Raw genomic sequence first — 19,754 nt, forward strand, 5'->3', positions numbered from 1 at the left:
GGATGGCAGTGTTCATTGTTGATGTGATACTATCGGAAGGTGTAATAGTAGATGATAGGGAGGAGCTTTTCAAGTCAGTGACCCTTGATCTTAGTTGGAGAGGAGCAGAACGTGAGGTGTCCAAGTGTCTTGTTCGCAGGTGAGGGGAAAGGAGGGTAGGAAGCTTGGCTGATTGTTGCTGTAGTTACGAGGGCGTTTATCAGTCTCCTGGTGGAAAAAGAGCTGAGCTAAAGGACGACACTCTCGGGTCAACTTGTGGTCGTGAGAAAGGAACACGCTCAAGATAAGTGAAGACGTCTTCCAGGTGGGTTGTCCAGGGAACAGGACGACTGGGCCTCTTGGCCTCTGCTGTTGACCTCCAGTGAGATTAGTGTTAAGAAATGAGTGGATGGAAGTGTAAAATATCACGCCTGTTTTAGTACTATCTGCTGCTGTATTGTAGTTGTACCTCACTGTTGGCGCTCTATAATTATAATGGTAATGTGGGTCGCATTTGGAGCGCTTTAATGTCCATAACAGATGTGAGGAGCTGATGATTCCAGTTTAGGACGTTGCCCAGTTTGTTTCATGAATCAGTCTCCATGCTGGAGCCTGTTTTTCAAACTAGTTTACAAGTGATCCTCATGCATTGCATGCATTTTGAAGCCTTTCTACGGCGCAGACAGCACCACTGTGCCCACGGCTTATAGACCGCTGCGGCTTCTGGTTGAACAACAGCTTTTTTCCTTCTTAAATTCAGTGGGTGTGGCTAATATTTTGGTGCGCTCTATAGTCTGGGATTTACAGGTAGCTGTTTCTATATAGTGGAAGTTTCGAGGTAGACACTGGTATAGTATTCGTTGAAGACAGTGTGAGAGCTGACCGACGTGCCTTTACCTCCACTCCTCGACACAGATAAGGCATCACTTTTAAAGAAATGATTTGGACGTGTTAAACTGCCACCTCTCTCCCGAAACACTTGTGTGTCCTCCAGCTTTGGCCAGAGATCACTTTACATTGGGAGGTTTTCAGGCAGCGATGTCACAGCTGCTGCAGAACTGCACCTGGCAACAGCAGACGGAGCCACAGCACCAAGTGAAGAGATTGGAGGTAAATAGCAGCAAACACTATGAGGTTTATGGATGCTGTCCTCACTGTGGATCACCAGGACTGTGAAACCTCCGGGCATCAGTATGTGTGCGGCGTCGGCTGCTGCTCACTGCTAAACTAAAGCTAGTTTGAGAAGTTTATTTGTCGCCTCTGAACCAGGCTGTGGGGTTCTTTATCACAAATGTGGAGGACATGTATGCTGCTGGGGTGGTTGGGGGTGTGTGATGGACGGACACACACGCCGCCGGTGCGACTGCCGATCAATCTGCCCATCACTCACCGGGGCTCGGTGTCGTCTGCAAACCTGTGCAAAATCGTGAATCACCCCACAGAAACACTCCACTCAGTGAGGCGGCTCATTGTGATAAATGGAGGGACGAGGTCGGCCCACGTGTCTGCTTCATTTAGTCACCACATTCTTCTCAAACTTGGGGTCATGTGACTGCCACAGTTTATGAGATGTGCTGTTTGATCGCCTCAAAATTGGGATTAGACCCCAATTTCAGATCAAAAACAGTCCAAACTGATGGATTAAAAACTAGTTCTGTCAATTTTTTATCTCATTTTATCACACTAAAGTTGAGTTGAGTTATCTTGAGTTGAGTTAACTTGACTTTAACTCTTGCATGGATGAGCTGCATCTAACATATTACTCTGCTGTGCGATTAAATGAGATTAAAAATTACAGTCTACTGACAAAAACGCAGCTTTGCGTTTCGTCTGTTTCATAGATCAAGCAGGTGATGATGTGTTCACACTCTGTGCTGCCCACCGACTCACGTGGAGATGAATGAAGTCGCCTTTCTAAAGACCTGGGGCTCCATGTTCTGCTCCCACACAGCTGCCGTGACTCACTCCCTCTCGGATCAGATGGTTACTTCTCTGGTTTCTGAGCCAACCATTCATTTTCATTGGACTTTTACGGCTCCAGTCACCTGATTCTGAGAGCGTCCTGATGCCGTAGCCACACTCCGTTATTCATGCCGCTGAGAGGACTTTCAGAAACCATGCCGCATCACATGACTCCAATGAGAACTCAGATTGCATCCCACTGACGCTGCAGCTTTTCTGTGCTCGCCGGATCAACAGTTAGTTTGAGCTTCTCATGCGCCAGTTGACGTCAAGTGATATGAGGGTCTGTGGCCAGGGGCCCCTCTCCGCCTCCCCCCTCCCGTCAGTCTGCAGCTCCTCTCAGCAGGAGCAGGAGGGAGAGAACCGCGCAGTGAAGTGATCTCTGCGCCGCTTTTGGATTATCGACGCCACAGCCGGTGCCGCTTATTAAATATTTACTGATCGCGTGAGGCGGCGGACATGCGGCAGCGACGCCACCGCGCCGCGGACCCGCCGCTCTGAGAACCGGAGGACCCGCCGGCAGATGATGCCCCGATGTGAGCGCACTTCCAGAGGAGACGCGGGAGGATGAGGCAGCGGGGCGGCGGGTCGAGCGCGGCACCGGCGGGATATGATGAAGCTGAGTGGGAAAGGACTGTGCACCGTCTTCTCCAGCACGATCCTGTTCGTGTGCGCCCTCGGCGAAGTTGTGGTGGGATTACGGTGCGTCTCCCTGGGCTCCGCGGTCAAGGAGCGCTTCCATCTCGGCGCCGCCGCCGGAGCCTTCTACTCCGGGATCCTGGTGGGCTTGGGCCAGGTCCTGCTCGGAACCGCGATGCTGTGCTGCACCAACAGAGCCGGCTGCAGGAACTTCTTCCTCCTCGGAGTTGTGGTCTTCTTGCTCGGGGTGCTGACCGCCTTCTCCGGCGCGGTGGTGGACGGGGACACGGCGGCTCTGGTGGAGCGCAAGTACTCTCACTACTGCTACCAGTCCATGCTGGTGACCCCCGCGTGCGAGCGGCTGCGGGGCTACCAGCGCGGGCTGGTGCTGTCCACGGTGCTGAGCACTCTGGAGTGCGTCCTGGGGCTGATCCACCTGCTGATCATCAAGCGCTACAAGGCGGCGCAGTTGGCGCGCAGCCGGCGCGCTGAGCGGGAGAGCGCGCGGGCCATTCTCTTCCGCGAGGAGCGGGACTCGTCCTGCGCGGACCTGCAGCCCGTCTCTTACATCAACCTGGCGGTGTTTAGCGTCTTTGACGAGGGCGCAGCGGAGGTGCGGAGCGCCGGACACCCGTCGGTGGAGCTCCCGGGATACGCGTCCTCGGACCCGGAGCTCAACCACTGCTTCCCCTTCTCCTACCCGCTGCCCAGCGAACTCCCGCCCGCCTACGAGGACATCTTCCCCGCCGCGAGCGCCGCGCACAGCCGCTCCTGATCCTCCGCTCGGACAATCAGACTTCGGATCCGCCGGCACCAGTTCGGAACTGCTTCCCGATCGACCTTCTTCTCATTCGTTTGCTGTCGAGATTTCTACCTGTGAATAAAGAGCGTGTTTAGTCTCACCCGGAGCTTTAGACGCGCTTCTGGTGAGTCGCTGGAGAACAGCACCGCAGTGATTTGTCTCGCAAAGTTTGGATGAGTCAAAGTCGTGGAGAAAGATTGTGACTCTGTTGGAGTCGCGAAGGTGGGGCTCCTCTATAAAGCATTCAATCGCACCAAAGCTTAAATCGTCCGCTTTGTTTTTCTCCTTCCTATTGACGCGTAAGCGCAGTTTCCCGCTCTCTGTCGCTTCTGCCGACAACTTCTCAGGTGTGAAGAAAATCTATATCCACATCACACGAGCTCAATGATCTCATGTCACTTGTTATTTTCTACGGGATCATTTCAGACACACAAGAACTAGCACCTGATATTCACCTCATTCCCTCCGCTTTTCTGCTGCGAGTCAAATCGAGTCCAAGTACCGGGGCTTCTGAAGGGTTCATTCAATCCAACGGTGTTTAATCGCCATATGACGCACTGCTGTGTGTACTTGAGTATCACCAGGAGCCTGTGACAAAGTGCCGCCTGGGGGCCACATGCGGTCCTTTACCTGTATTTACGTGGCCCTCAGGAGCAAAACTACTGAAGATATTATTCCCTTTTGAATTGTATTCTTCTAAAGGGTGTTGCTCATTTTCACAGTGTAATTTCAGTGTCTTTATATCATTTTTGCTTTAGCCATAATTTCCAATATAGTAGGTCCTTAAAAAGTTTCATTTTTTTGAGCATTTTATTTACATTTTATATTGGAATAAAATGTAAATAAAATCCTATAGCACACATTAAGTGCTCCTGTTTTATCATAATGGATGAGCAAAATTGAAGTTGTGTTAAATATTCATTGTGTCCTGTCGATGTGGTTCGACGGCCCCTCACGCCGGTGTCAATATATAATGTGGCCCTTTGAGGAATTTAATTGTGGACTCCTCATCCACCTGCCAGACGGCTGAGTTTTTACAGATTCACTTTTCTTTCGGCACTGGTGCCCTTCAAAAGTAGCTCGACCACAGAGCATGGTGAAATACTGCAGGTGGTTGCATCAGAGAGGAGGATCATCTCCAGACTGAGGGAGAAACCCCAGTAGATGTGGGAGAGAGGTTGACGCTGAGGAAAAACATGATATTAGCAAGCGGGAGCTGCTGCTGTGGGACGGGTGATGTTGGTTTGGTTTTGGTTTTGATCCAACTTTAGAGGAGGAGGAGTGAATCAGCTCAGGTTTGGAGGCAAATATGAGGAGAAAGTGATTGAGACAGAGGGACCAGTGAGGTGACATGGAGGGGTGATTGGAGAAGGTGAAGGGTTTGCTGTGGAGGACCAAGATTGGGGTGCAGAACAGAAGAGTGGCTGAGACCTGGACCTCGCAGAGGTCACGTGACTCAAACATGGTGACTAGCTGTGTAACAGACGTGACAACCTACCCAAAAAGTGGTGCAAGTTCTGTGCTGCTGTGAAGGCCACATTAGGGTTAGGAGACCCGATTCTTCGTCCCTGACCCAATCTGATCATCCGCCAGTCACTCATGTGCTCTACATGTTCACAGAACCCCTGAAGCCCTTTCTCTGTTTGCCTGAGAAGTGCTGCTCGATAATAAATAAAGTTGTCAGAGCTTCAACAGCCACAGAGAAACAAAGGTCACCGCTTTGGCTGAAGTGTCCGTGAGCCTCGGAAAAACACGGCTGAGTCACTTTCTCAGAGGAAAGGTGGCATCCGCGTGCACCTGCTGACCTCTGACCTGGACACAAACAAGCCTCCCACAGTGACAGCACGACTTATCTTCCTATTATAAGAGCAGGACGCCTGAGAGTCGCTTGAAATGAGGAGTCATTGGACTGAACATGTTCCCATTTTCCAGCCCATGCTCCGCCTCAGAACCGATTACACTGGCGTTACAGATGCACAAGCTGCTTTTTGAAAATTGTTGCTCGCGATTGTCACCAGGTTTTTCAGTGAAAAGTTAAGATGAGTTTTTCCAAGCTGCGGTTTGTGAGATGCAGGTGTGTTGCTGGTTGGTTCAGTGACCAAGCTGAGTTGAAGTTGAAGGACGAGGTGTGAGGTGGAACCACTTTGATTCTAGAGACGCAGCTGCTCGGCTTCTAGACACTTGCAAACAAGACCCTTACATGCTTGCACAGCCTTCAATGAGACCCGGTTTTGGGGCAGAATACATGTGTTTGAATGTGTAATGTTCCATCACTGACTCACTCAGTAAGTTATGTCAGTCGGTGCTAAAGTCAAGCGAAGACGCTGTTGCTACGAAACTGCTAGCCTTGCTAATCTGCCTCCTAGTCATAATGATAGTTAGATCAACTGAAAATTGAACTCAGATTCGAAGCATTTGCTTTTCACTGATGAAACTCTTCTCTCCGCACCTGAAAATGCACCGCCACTCTCTGGGCTAACAAAGTAGGGTCACGGGGGCAGCAGCCTCATCAAAGAGACCCAGCCGTTTTTTTTTTTTTTTTTTTTTGTCAGTGGAGTGGCCTCCTCCATCTCCTCTGAGGATCCAGTGAACTCTGTGCCTCTGAGAACAAGCTTGTTCCCGCAGAGAAGCGGCAGCCGCTGGACGGATAATGACGAGTAATGGCGCACTTGACAAAAGCAGGGTGTAGCGCCGGCGCCTATTATCTCCAGATCTGTGTTCCCTGGACCGCGGGGGAGGTTTTCTGCTCGCCAGGGATCCGCTGCTGGTGCATTAGCGTAATGACAGCCGCTGGCTCCGGTCACGCAGCGGAAAAACGCTGACTTGCACCTCAAACTTCTTCCAGGGAGAAGAACATCAGAGGCACAAGTGATGACTCGGCACATATTGGGACGGGTGACGGCGGCGTGCATCACGGAAGCGAAGGCATAAATACTGGTGAACCGTGGCGCGCTCGGCCTGGTTTTTTCTCTCTTGAATAGCGATGACATGTCAAGGACGAAGCGGCGGCCGCACTCGTGCACCCACCAAGTCAATATCCTCTAAAAGCCTCTAATTGGACACATATCCACTTGTGTGTGCAGCTGCCAGAGAAAGTTGTGTCTGGAGAAGCTCCAGTAGCTTTTATCAGGCAGCGCTGAGCCTTTCCTGACACAAGTGTGGATCATTAACGTCCGAGTCTTTGACTGGCCGCTGCCAACTCATCAATGGCTTCATTCCGACTCGCTCCCTTTCACTCCTTTCAACTACTGGACGGCTGCTCTTTCATGCTGGTCGGTGCTGTTGGAGGAGGCAACCAGCAGGGGGTCGTGCTAGGTGAACTATGACTAGATGTTTGGACTTGCTTGCGCAGTGGATTACAGCAGGTCATCTCCTGTGACTCGGGTTTGCTGCCACACACTGAGCACAGTTAGTGGCGAACACCGGTGGACGCTAGTCTGAGTCGCAGTCTGCAACTCTCCCCTGGATTGTCACTGCACAACAGGCACCAACAGCTAACACCAACATCAGGGAAGCAAACTGGAGACGGTGAGGTGAGTTGTGATGCCGCAGAGAGCCGGACTGATGCCGATCATTACCCGTGCCCAGCGCCGCGGCCACACAACATCACCTACTTATTTCCCTCTGAGTGAAACATGCATCAGTTTGTCTGTGTCCTGTAATGGACTGGAGTACTTTCCAGGGTGTCCCCAAGGAGCTGGGGCAGAGTTTATGCTGCCACAGGTTTGGTGTTTGGTGCCGATGTAGGAGAAGACTAGAGTTTGAAGGACGGATGAACGACGGCATGAAGCAGGGCTCAGTGTTCAACATCACGTTGATTCCATTCCAACACTGAGGGGGGAGGAGGGTTGAGCCGCGAGCAGGTGATAGGTGGAAGCCTGCCAGAGCAGCCCGGCATCCATCAATACCTCCTGCAGGTGGAAGTGTTTCCCGACGGAGCCACATCCAAACTTGCATTCATCTTCCTGCCATTCAGCAGAGGAGGAGAAACCTCGGTGTGCGGCGCAGAGCCACAGCCGATTGGTTCACTGAGGACTGACCTGCTCTGACCTCAGGAGTGGTACCGGAACACCTCCTGACGCCAGGAATCTTCAGCTGTGCTGGAAGTGAAAACCTCTCGTGGGACAGATCCTGCGCAGCCGGTGGAGCAAGACTTCAGCACCCGATTGGCCCATTAACCTCGGTGATCTGCTGGCAGGTCTTAAGAGAGCGGCGCCGCCGACCGTGTGGTCAGTGAGGCTGATGAGAGAGGACGGGTCTGAAGGTCTGAAGCCGAGTGTGAAGGTTGAGGGCAGGAAGCTGATCTGAGCTGCGCTTTTACCAGATGAACACGGCGGATCGATGGCTCTCTCCAGGTGTCAGGTCAATTTCAGGACTCCTCAGGTCTGGAGAAACCAAAGCTAGACTCGTGGAGTCCCATCATGCACTGCAACAGCTTTTACATCCCGTTTTATTTCTGCTGCGAACTTAGCAAGGTGACACGTGGACACAAGTGAGAAGAAAGAAAACTCAAACATACTTGAGAGTCATGGAGAAAAAAACATCATGAAAAGAAAAACAGATTGAAGAGTAGTTTCAGTAGGAGACGAAACTACATTTCCACCGCGCATTTCTCTTTAGGACAGAAGCCAGAAAATTGCTTACACAGCATAAAACCTCCACCGAGTGAAGGTTCTTGACTGAACTTGAGAAGCTTGGAATAGTTTAGAATAGAGGTTCTTGTGCAGTTGGGACCGACTGGTTGATCCAGATCTTGCTAGCGCGAATGCTGCAATGATAAGCTGAAGAAGAAGTGTCTCCATTTTTAGAGTTCGCTAGGTGGCGCTCTCTGGTGGAAAATCATGCCTTAAACAGTACTTCAACCCAAATATTACATAGCTGGATACTTCAGCCAATGCAAGTTTAATATCATTGTAGTGCTAATGGCTACATTCAAAAATACGAACTGTGAACATTTTAATCCGTAAATGGGATTAAACTATCGTAAACAAAAACTTGGACGGCAACAGCTGAAGTGTCGTGTATTCACCAGTTTCAGGTTTGATAGTAAGAGATGACCAACTCAGATGGGTAACAGCAGCGTAAAATTCGGTGGGAGCTGATCCTCATCCCAGCTGCTTCACACTCAAACAAAACATTCCTCACAGGAAGCTCTGACGGTGCGTTCAATGACCGGAAAAAAAGTTTCTTTGGAATTGGTAGAAAAACATCACAAATAATAGTAATACAATATAAATATGTTATTATTATTATTCACACTCATTATTTAGGAAAAGTTGTCGGTACAAACCCCACCAGCCAGAGAAAGTGGCCGACGAACATTTCTGCACTGGTTTAAATTTCTTGAGAAAAATACACACCTGATTCAAGTACAGAAACCCAGCCACAGTATCATTCATCATTCAGAATTATATCCAGATAAACTGCTTAAATATATAAAAAAATATTCAGCAAATCTGTGTTAAACAAGACAAGATTTGTTTCCCCAGTTCCGCCTCACTGCAACTCGACAGACAATGCGGTTTGACTTCTCCACATTCCAATGTAAATCCAGAAATCTCCTCTGTCTTTCGGGGGACATTGAAATTCCAGTGGCTGGGAGCGTTACGCGTCGTCCTTGCGAAGACTTTGACATCACAGCAAACAAAGAGGCTTCACGTCCAGTTTGTCGTTTCTGCCGTGGCTGCTGGGTTCGGTCAGTGATCTGGACCTCGGGTGAGTTTGGGTGGACGACTCACTGCTTCGCCCCCTGCAGGTGAAAGGAGAACAGCTCACCTTTGGTTCTGGATTTCATGTGATTTGATGAGTTCTGGAGACAGTTCAGGAGGATAAGGTCAACCACTCCAGGGTCAACGTCTGGGCCGCTACACTCAGAATGTTCTTCCGTGGAGCAGCATTGGTGAAGACAAGTTGAGGAGCCAAACATCAATAAAGACAAGGCAGATGTTACCCCTCAAGAAAGTACCTTGTCATCAGAGGTTGTGGGGTCTACTCCGAGCCGGAGCTGGGACTTTGCTCCATCATGTTGAAGACGAGACAGATCGCAGCGGTCAGCAGCAGGTGCATGGCCTCGTACAGGAGTTTGGGGGAGAAGACGCTCCAGATGAAGAGGTGGTAGCGCAGGACGGTCACCAGGACGACGTAGGCGGCGGCGGGAATGGACCGCAGCAGAGCCAAACAGTAGCAACCGTGACCTACAGAGACTGGACTCCTGAGGAGAGCATGGACAGGACGGGTGGTCAGGATCGGTGGAGTCAGCTCAGGTGTTTCTGAAGAAATGATACACAGCTGCTGAGTCTCTGATGTTTGCTGATGATATAGTGAGTGTATGGAGGAGGTTGGTGGCAAGGTGAGCTGGAGGGAAAACAGGTCAGGGATTTTCCTGTAGTTAGTGATGGGTAGATGAGGTATTATGAAACAGTGGCCTAATTTTCAGAGGCCACTAGATGGTGCTCTTGGTTTAGAAACATTGTGAGGTTTCATTGAATGAGTTGTTCAAGTCCAAACATTTGATAGCGGACAGCGCCATCTGGTGGCCTATGAAAATCAGGACACTGTGTCATGAAGCCTCATCAACCTGGACAGGTGAAGAAGAGAGTGCAGGCATGGTGGAACATGATGTCGGGGCAGCAGTGAGAATGAGAGGGAGGCTTTACTGAATAGTAGCTGCCATGATATGTGGCTGAGAGACTCAGGAGTCAGAGTTGAATGAGTCAGAGTTGAAGAGGTTCTCAATGGGTCAAGACAGGAGGACAGTGTTGGCGAGAGCGATGGAGACGATGCCTCACAGTCAAACAATCTGATCTCGCAGGGCACGAATCTTCTATATGCAAATTTAACTTCGGGAACTTTCCTCATCCTCGACATAATTCCCAGGAGAAAACTCCTTCCCAACTCCTGATCCGTAAAGTTAACTCCCTTCGTAAGCTTTAACAGCCGTACTGTCCTGTTGTAGCATTTGTCTTCATTCAAATGAATCAAAGCGGATTGGTGGAAACTCTGGAAGGGATCAGGCTCCTTCCAGTCTGGACGTCGATCAACTTCTGCCACTGAGGAGACTGAGCCAAATAAAAACGTCTTTATATTTGTATTCTGCCAAAAAAAAAGACGGCAGACCGACGGTTAAACTCCTGACGGTTCACTCAATGACGCCTGAAGGCACCGTTTGGATGCGTCCATGGAGTAAAAACAGAGTGAGACGTCACACCGAAGACAGCGGTCAGACAATCTCAGCTCATTTCAAATGTGTTGGCAGCAGAAGAAAGTGGATCATTGGAGAAACGTCAGCAAACATCTGGGGGAACCAGCTGCTGCCGTCCACTTCCCTTAAATCAAGATGCTGCCGTCAAATTCGGAGAGATTTTCAAACGCGTCACATGACCTCGGCGGGAAGAGTCTCCAGCCCAGGTTGGCAAAAGTGGGGCCAGAGATGTCGGACCAGCCTTCCAGTCTCAGTAAAAATAACAGTGGAACAGGCGAGGGCCCAGCGTTCTCTCTCCAGAACACAGAGGCGTGATGATGAAGTAGGAGAAGCAGGAACCGGTCCAACTTGGAGGTGGAAATCTAATGAGAGGGCCGGCGCACACACTCGCACAGAACAATGTAAATTTGGAGAACAAACATTGGCGCTCGGCGAGCGCTGACCAACACTGCGGCTTGGCTGCTCTGATGAATAATGGCGTGACACACGAGGAGCAGCGGCAGGACTGAGGAAGAGTGGGTTCAGATTCATCCCTCCATCAGGACTCCTGCTGCCGCGGTCTCATCTGGAGCTTTGGGGTTTTTCCATGAGATCAGCAAACAGAGCAGGAGGATGTGGCGAAGGAACAGCTTCACCTTTTCACCTTCAGCAGAGTCACAGTGAGAGTCAAAGGAGATGAAAAGTGGACTGAGGTCTGGTCGACCGGAATATGAAAATATATTTACAGATACTTCTTCCCGACAAGTTTTGTCAAGCTTTTCTGAAAGACACGTCTATTCCCTCAGATGTGGAGGATTCTGCCTCCTAAATGAGTCACCCAAAAAGACTCACTGTCAGGACTAGATCAGCATATATTTTGTTTTGTTCACCATAGTTTGGAGTGTTTGCAAAAATAAAAGCATCAACTTCCTCTTTTGTTAGTTGTTCTTGACTTGTTTTCAAATACCTGTTATTGTATGGACAAACTGGAAAAAGTGGTCCAACGTCAGCGAGACTCGAGTCTGCGCTCATGAGTCAGAGCCACTTCCTGTCAAAGAGATGGCATCAAGGAGTGTTTGACTGTGAGGTCGAAGACAAAGCTGCTCTGTGTTCGACTGATTAGGTCTGTCTGGATCAAAGGAACTCTCTCAGCAGGCATCTGCGATTACAACGAGTCAGAGTCTGAGTTTGATGAGTCTAAAGTGAAAGCTACTTTCCCCAAACGACTCCACTGCTCCTCTGCTTTTGCTGCAGAATTGTGTTCAGTGCTGAACTGAATCCAAATGAAGGGTTGAAGTTATAAGCCCCTCCCCCCATGGAGGGAATGAATGTGCGCCCATCTAAAGACGTTAGTCGACAAACAAGCAAACATTCAGATCGCGATTTAAAACCAAAGTAAATCTGACAAGTTTAATAGGTGGGAGGAAAACATCCGGCGCCGCGGTGCAACGCTAAAACTTTGCCAGAGAGGTTTTGGAAGTTGTTCTCCTGCAACATTTATGTGCTGTGCTCTGACTCTTCCTGGAAGGCTCTCAGTCACAGTGGAGTCAGAGACGCACACTTCTTAAAAAGCAGTTTCCCAGAAATACAAGAAGATGACAGCGTGGCTGTGGGCCAGATGCTTATTCACCAGCTGCTTTCAGTTGATCTGTTGGGTTGCTTGTGACTTTTTTACCGTCAGTCACAAGTCAGCCTCCTCCACTTCAACCTTGAGTGACTCGCATCTGCTTCATCCTCAGTTAGCATGGACCTCATTGGTCGTCTTCCTCCTCCTCTTCTCCACACCATCTGACCTGAGTTCACGTTTGCCTCCAACGTAAACCTCGACCGTTGTCCTCACCACTCGCTCCCAATGCGAACCTTAGTATCTCCAACTCTGACTCTCCAGTCTCAAAACCACACATCATGGCAGCCCCCTCATCTGTCACAACTTTCCTTTCAATCTTGCTGCTAGGCTGCCGTCACGGTCGCCCTGCCTGCACTTTCTTCTTCGCCGCCCTTCATCACTGTCCATCACTCTGGAAGGAGTCATGCAATGTGGAATCACTCATTCTTTATTGTCCACTTACTGCCATCATGGGACCAAAGGGGCGTGGCCTATTGCTGCTAGTGAGTGGGAGACTCCCCCCACAGTTGACTAACCTTTGTATGCTTTGGACTGTGGGAGGACACCAGAGTGTCCAAACTTGCCGACTCTCTGAAAGCTAGATCTTCTGCTGCACCAACCACCATGCCGTCTGTCCATGGTGTGTTATCAAACTTGTTTGTGGTGAACTCATCTCACTGCTCACCCTAATGACACGAGCTTCGATCCAAGTTTCATTTTTCCACTTTAAAGTTGGAATAAATCACAGAGGTGACGGCGCCGACCCCCCACTGCTCCTGATGCCTGATGGTGCCAACAGCTCTGAAAGCTTTCCATGAGCAGCGGATCATTAGCGTCCACATCAAGCCTCACTTTCTGCTGAGCAGCAGCAGCAGCAGCAGCTCGGAGACGGAAACTCCTGCCATTGGATTAAAAGCTTGGGCACTAAACTGGCAGGGACGGATGTGATGAGTGGTCCGGACCAATCGCATGCACCTCACGGCTTCAATCCCAAGTCCGGGATGTGCTGCAGTGCTACTGACCACAGGAAGCTCTCAGGAGTCTGGCGGCTCTCCAGCCGGCGGCTCTCTGCGGGTTAATCTGGTTACAGCCTCAGGAAGAGGCTCTCACTCGTGCAAAGTTCCGAGCCATTAGGGAAGTTCCCTGCTCAGCTTCCAGAACAATTAGGAGGCAGAATTGAAATGGATTCTCATGAAGGCCAGCAGCTGACGACACCAACGCTTAAGAGGAAACTCACCGGCTTCTCTCGGAGCTGAGGTAGCAGACCAGGTGGCAGGCCCAGAGCAGCGGGCCGGCGTAGGTGCTGAGCGCGGTCAGGAAAACGGCCGGCGCCTCCACGTAGCTCTCCAGACCGACGAAGCCCACCGAAATGTCAACGGTGCCGATGTTGTTGGAGTTTCCCTGCAGGAGCAACACAGACAAGAGGCTGAAGCTCAGCGCGACGTGAGGAGAAAGTCATCAGCTGTGTCTGCGGAAGAGAGTCGCTCAAGTGCAAGTCAGGCTCGGCTGCAGCGCTTCTCTAGAGCTGAGAGAAAAATCTGTTGAACAACACTGTTGTTCCAGACACTGAAGAAAGATGAAGTTATTCTTTCGACATTAGTGAGTCATGAGTGAGACGTTCTTTTGTTCATGAGTCACGAGTCTGTTGACAACCAATTGTGTTTCTGTTATCAAGTCATGAGTCGTTCTACTATGAGTCATGAATCAGTTATCAACAAGTTATGATTCTACCATAAAAGAGTCTGATATTGAATGAAGATTCTCTCACCCTTTGAGTCATTCACCTGTTGTTAATGAGTCATGACTCTGGTGTTATCCAGTCATGATTCTCAGTTGTTAATGAGTCGAATCCATATCTCGCTCAACATGACTCTTGAGCGAGATAGTTCTCTTTTCACTGATCAACACTGAGTCTTCACTCAGCTATTATTGACTCATGATTCGGTCGTTAAACATACCGAGTCATAGTTACGGCCTAAACAGAGCATTGTGTTGAAAATAATATATAATGTAATTTTCTGGTAAATGAGTCATGACACAGTCATTAACCAGTCTGGAATCTGTCATCAACGAGTCATGACTCTCTCATCCTTGAAGAATCATTCTTCTGTTGTTAACGAGTCATGATTCTGTCTTTGACTCATCCAATTACAAAGCAGTCCTGACTCTATGGTTAACCACAATGTAGACTCATTATGATTGTTGAGTCATGACTCAGTCATTATTGACTCATGACTACACAATAGAGTCTTAGTACTGTTGATGAGTCATCATTCGGTCATCGTTCATTCTCCCTTGGTTCATGGGTATGTTATCAATGAGGTTACGGTTATGTCTCTCACCAGACTGCGCTCTTAGCATTGATGAGTCATGAATCTTTTTTTGAGTCATAACTCAATTATCTGACTCAAGATTCCGTGTCTGGATAAAATCCATCTAGGAATCGTTGTACTGCTGTCAGTGAGTCATGACCGTGTCGTTCATGAGTCGTGATTCTTATTGGTGAGTCATGACTCAGTGGTTATCGAGTCACGTCTTCCTGAGTCGCTTCTGAGAGACGCTTGTCTCTCAGCTGCTGTGAGTTTGAATTCATCCTCAATAATCTGAGCACACAGTTCCACAATAATCCCACCGGCACCTTTGCTGAACTTCATCTTGGAAAAAAGGTGTAATGACACGTCGCTCTCTGAGCCTCATCACAGGCTGCACATCAGTCGAGCAGACTTTCACTCTCGCGGAGCTAAAATTTCACCGGCATCATTGTGATTTCCACCTACATAAACGCTCCTGGCAGAATTTCCTAATATCGAGCGGAGTAACCAGGAGATGAGACGGCAGCGGCAGCATCACGCCGGAGCAGAGAGACGGGGTGAGATGAATAAGGATTTTTTTTTTCTTCCCTCAGTGTGAATCATGAAACGCTACTCTCAGGGATTCCGAGAATAAAAATACCGAGCTGGAAGCGGTGATCATCACAGGTCCACTTCACGAGTGCAGGCTAAGAGCGCTGGGTGTTTCGGTGAGTGGGCTGCTCTTTGACTTGCCGAGGACACCTACTGCACACACACAGCGCTGCCAAATATCCACTCGACATCTGCTGGTGCTCCGCGAGGTAACGGCCTTAAAGGAAAGAGGCTGGGCGGCCTCTTCGTGCCTCGGTGCCGGGGCCATGGTGCGGCTCCCGTCAACAGCTGGCCTCTCTTGAAACACACAGCCAGCAGGGTGAAAGCTGCATATGGCTCTTCTCGACTTGATCCGTCGCCAAACCTTCCTGTGATGTTGCAAATTTATGGGCTGTCGCACCGCACGACTGTGTCATGTCGCAGAGGGACATTTTGGAGAAAAACAATGCCGATGGTGCCGCACTGTCAGGGCTACTCTCACTTGACGTGAACAAAAAAAGCCCAGTTGGAGATGACACCCCGATTCACAGTGCAACCTTTGCATCCGTCCAGCTGACACGACAAGTGACGCGGTTCAAAAAGCTCGAGTCTGCCACAACACCGACAGGAACCTCTGATATGTCCCACACACACACACACAAAAAGCAGGTAAAGTGGTAGGTTTGAATCCAGGATCCTTTCTGACTGTATGTTCTTCCAGTGTCAGGAGGGTTTCCTCCGGGTACTCCTCCCAAAAGTCCCAAATCACAGGCACTCACTCAGACTTGGGCACAGTCGAGAGCCACTTCATGACCGCAGACTAAGTTGAAAACATAAACAACTATTCTGAGTCAGAGCACCATGAGTTACAAAGACACTCTGAGAGTGCAGACTGACACCAAACTGCCCTTTTTATAAAACACAGTTGCTAGCAACAAGCTCACTAAGACAGCAGGGGGCAGTAGCATTCCGGATCGCACTCTATCAACTCACACACTGGTCCAGAAGGTGAACACCACTGAAACATCTGGTTCATTGAAATCTGTCGAGTTATTTTGCTAACAGATGGAAAAGAACGACGGTCACATTACATCCTTGCCTGAGGCAACCATCAATGGACTCACATATTAGTTTCCCAGAGCAAGCTGACCTTTCGCGGCTACTTCTCACACTAAGCTAAGCTTAGGCTGAGCTAAGCTACAGGAGTTTTAGAATCAAGTTCCAGAAGCTCCTGATGTGCTGACAAGGACAAGCGGAGTCTGGAAGTGGATAACACCGGGGAGAAACGGAGAAAGGAAGGTGATGCAGGAATCCACACATCCATCAGGTTTAGGTGTCAAAGCAGACAAATCTGCAACCTTGGTCCAGCTCACGCAGGTGAGACGACACTACACTAGTCGGGTTTACATCCACTGTGACCTGCCGTCCCTGACTGTCTGGGGAGCTAAAGTGAGACTAGTGAGCGGAAGAACTTTCCACATCGCTCCCCTCCATGGTGAAACTCTATTTCACTTTATTGATGATCTTGGACAGGCTGGACTGCGAGGAAGACATCACACCATCTCAGAATCTTGTCCCACCTTGAGGTGCAATCGACCTCACAAGATGTGCACGCACGCACGCACGCACGCACGCACAGGCGAGTGTGGAGGTGTGTGTGTGTGTGTGTGTGTGTGTGTGTGTGTGTGTGTGTGTGTGTGTGTGTGGTTGCTAGGCGACAGAGTGTGGCAGCTTCTCAGGAGAGCATGGCAGGTGAGAGGTACAGCAGATATGTCCATAATTCACCATCGTTCAGGCTCCAGAGGAAGAAGAGAATCAGACCTGATGGACCCGTGAACCCGAAGGTTTGAAGGAGTCAAATCTGGTCAGGTTACATTAGAGAGTCAAGTCTGCAGGGGTCATGTCTGAGGAGTCAAGTCTGCAGGGGTCATGTTTGAGGAGTCAAGTTTGAGGGTAGGAGTCAAGTTTGCAGGAGTCAGGTTTACAAGAGGCACGTTTGCTGTAGACATTTTTTCAAGAGTCATATTTGCAGAAGTGTGCAGGACTCAAGTTTGTAGGAGTCAAGTGTCCAGGAGTCAAGTTAGCAGGACATAAGTCTTCAGGGGTCATGTCTGTAGGAGTCAGGTTGGCAGGACTCAAGTTTGTAGGGGTCATGTCAGAGTCAAGTCTGCTGTAGACAAGTTTTCAAGGCTCAAATTTGCAGCAGTCCAAAGGTGAAGTATAGAGGTGAATTTCAAAGAGTCAGGTTTAAGAGCAGGAGTCGAGTTTGTGGAAACTAGTTGTACACAAGAACCCTTTGTGTCAGCTACTCTTCACACGTTCTGACATGGTGTCAAACTCAGGGCTCGCAGGCCTGATGCTGCCAACTGGTCATTTGAAGTGGCCCACGTGAGGCTGACCACTGGCGATACAGTATTTGTAGCTTAATCCTCACAGTTTAGGACAAGAGATTACCTGTATAGCTGCTGTCTGAGTTTGTTATGTCGTCTCCTTTGTTCTCCATCATTCACCTACCTGGAAGTAGAAGAAGGCCTGTCCAAACCAGTAGTGCATGATGGTGGTCTGGGCTGCGTCGTAGTGGAGCTTCTTCCAGATGAACTGGGTCATGAGCGTCTGGATCAGGAGGCTGCAGCAGAGCACCGGCAGGTTGTGGGCCCGGAACAACAGCGACACTAACAGAACCAGGCCACTGTAGATCTCCCACAATCCTCTGCTCTTCAACTTTGCATCCGCTGTGAGGATCTGGGAGCGCAACAAGTCCTTAGTGCCGGAGAAGAGGATGCCCAGGACGAAGACGTAGACGAAGCGGGCCTCCACCGTTCCTCTGGGGAGAAGGAGGAAAAATAAAAACATGTTTTCATAAATTGCCATTTCTGGATGAAATGACGTCTGGGTGAGAAAGTCTTCAAAATCCTGTCGTGAGAAGAGGGCAAGAACAAATCACAGGATATGAATTGCGGAAAAACAAATTCTCTCGTCTGGAAAAGGAAACGAGAAGCAGCTTCTGCGATCAAACACATTCACGCAGTTAGAGATGAAAAATGATCCTCACAGTAAATAGCTTTAAGGCAAAAAAGAGCTGCAGTCATATAAAAACACAAGCCAAACCACATTCCAAAAGAATTCATTTGAAAAATGATCTAAATGTTCCAAATAGCCAAGAAAATATTTTGTCACCGCATTGTGTCTGATAAGGAAGTTTACTTAAAAATACGCTCATTGTTTTCTGTCACTTTAAAATGAATAAATAACAAATAATTATTGTAATAAAAAAAGCCAATTTAAAGTGTTTTTGTTTTACTAAAAAGGTAAATATAGGTGCATAAAAACCCTGTATTATATCATATTGTTATATATTATAAACAATATTAATGCTGATAAATGAAAACTCCTTTAAAAAAAAAAAACTTTAGTATTTCATTTCAAATGATCGAGTCTTGAGCAGAAAACTTCCATGTTGTTCTTCTCATTTTATTTCCTCTCAAAATGTCATAATAATCCTCTGCTCTATTGCACCAGTCTAAAACACACATTTACACTCAGTCCAACTCTGACTCCTCTAGCTCTGAGTCTGGCCGCTCCGGGAGCTCACGTGTTTAAATGAAATAAACAGACTAGTTCAGGAGTCCGCCCCTTCTCTTCAGCTCCCCTGCTGGCGTACGGTGTGTCAATGCAACGTTAATAATTCAAAAGAGAGAAGGAACCGCCTGCAGAAAGGAGACATTCTGTCCATCACTCTGATGTCTGGATGGAAATATGGTATCGATGTTTCCCTAGCATCGCTCCACCCTGACACATTGCAGCTGATCACACCGACTTCTGAACGTTCTGTTGTTGACAAACCTTAAACCCGCACAGGAAGAAAAACTGACAGCACAAAAGTGTCAGATCTCAGTGGCGTGAGGAGAAAGAGGGGAGCTCAGTGGAGGCACTTGAGAAACTGTGCTGTGAGGAGTTCCTCATCCAGGGTTTCCGCAAATGGATACCACACAACGCATCATGGAGGTGGACATGAACGTGACAGGTTTTTTCATGGAAAAATCACAAAAGAAACATCATAATGACTTAGGTCTGTTGCTCGCGGAACTCAAGTCACACATTCTGGCTTAAGAAGAGACGGACCGAGTGAGGACGGCTGCAGACTGGAGAGAGATTCACTTCCCATACAGACTCAAGTGGCAACAGAGAATAACAAAACAATATTCAAAAAGTCCCGCTCAAAAGGATTTCCCATACAAGGGGTCCCAGGACACCCGGACTTCCTGCTGGCTGCAAGTCTGCTCTGTAGTAAACCATTAAAAAGAGTGAATCTTCCATCAGTCAGCCATATTTAACTGGACGACTTCACTTTCTGTTACTTCTAGTGTCCAACAAAATGCTCTACACACTACACTGAATTAACTTCATTCACCCACATTGTTCCACTTGCCAGTTTGTGCGAGAGGAGACGGCACCCTGGACGGGACACACCTGCCCTTACTGATTCACCTCCGTATGTTTTTGGACCGTGGGTGAGTTCCACGCTGGAAGACAAACTCCTCAGAGAAAGCACACTCTCTCTCTCTCTCTCTCTCTGAGATCCGCAGGGGGAAAAACAGGCAGCAGTCCAGGAAAAGCAAAGACTGTAGCTAGTTACTGAGAGAACTTGTATATGGCAGCTGATGTTACAGTGAAGTAAGAAGACAATTGGAGAGGATTGAGAAA

At 48.9% G+C, this 19,754-nt stretch overlaps 2 protein-coding genes across 4 annotated transcripts in view; one reads left to right on the plus strand and one right to left on the minus strand.

The window, feature by feature from the left end:
* Positions 1-2,088: 2,088 nt before the first annotated feature.
* On the plus strand, positions 2,089-3,604 carry LOC128767654 (transmembrane protein 271-like). The gene has a single exon (XM_053879842.1). It carries the CDS (start codon positions 2,552-2,554, stop codon positions 3,353-3,355), a length of 804 nt encoding a protein of 267 aa, XP_053735817.1. The 5' UTR covers positions 2,089-2,551; the 3' UTR covers positions 3,356-3,604.
* A 4,227-nt stretch (positions 3,605-7,831) lies between these two features.
* pigg (phosphatidylinositol glycan anchor biosynthesis class G) overlaps positions 7,832-19,754 on the minus strand; it is a 57,502-nt gene continuing 45,579 nt past the window's right edge. For 2 of the 3 annotated variants that reach the window (XM_053879813.1, XM_053879815.1), the window contains 4 exons: positions 17,565-17,874; positions 13,406-13,569; positions 9,348-9,593; positions 7,832-9,131 (listed from right to left, as the gene is read on the minus strand). In XM_053879813.1, the coding sequence (XP_053735788.1) occupies positions 9,371-9,593; positions 13,406-13,569; positions 17,565-17,874 (697 nt within the window). In that variant the 3' untranslated portion in view covers positions 7,832-9,131; positions 9,348-9,370. The remainder of the gene's footprint in view (positions 9,132-9,347; positions 9,594-13,405; positions 13,570-17,564; positions 17,875-19,754) is intronic. The other variant, XM_053879814.1, reaches the window with a different exon arrangement.

This window comes from Synchiropus splendidus, chromosome 11, assembly GCF_027744825.2.
Source record: "Synchiropus splendidus isolate RoL2022-P1 chromosome 11, RoL_Sspl_1.0, whole genome shotgun sequence".
NCBI classification, from domain to species: domain Eukaryota; kingdom Metazoa; phylum Chordata; class Actinopteri; order Syngnathiformes; family Callionymidae; genus Synchiropus; species Synchiropus splendidus.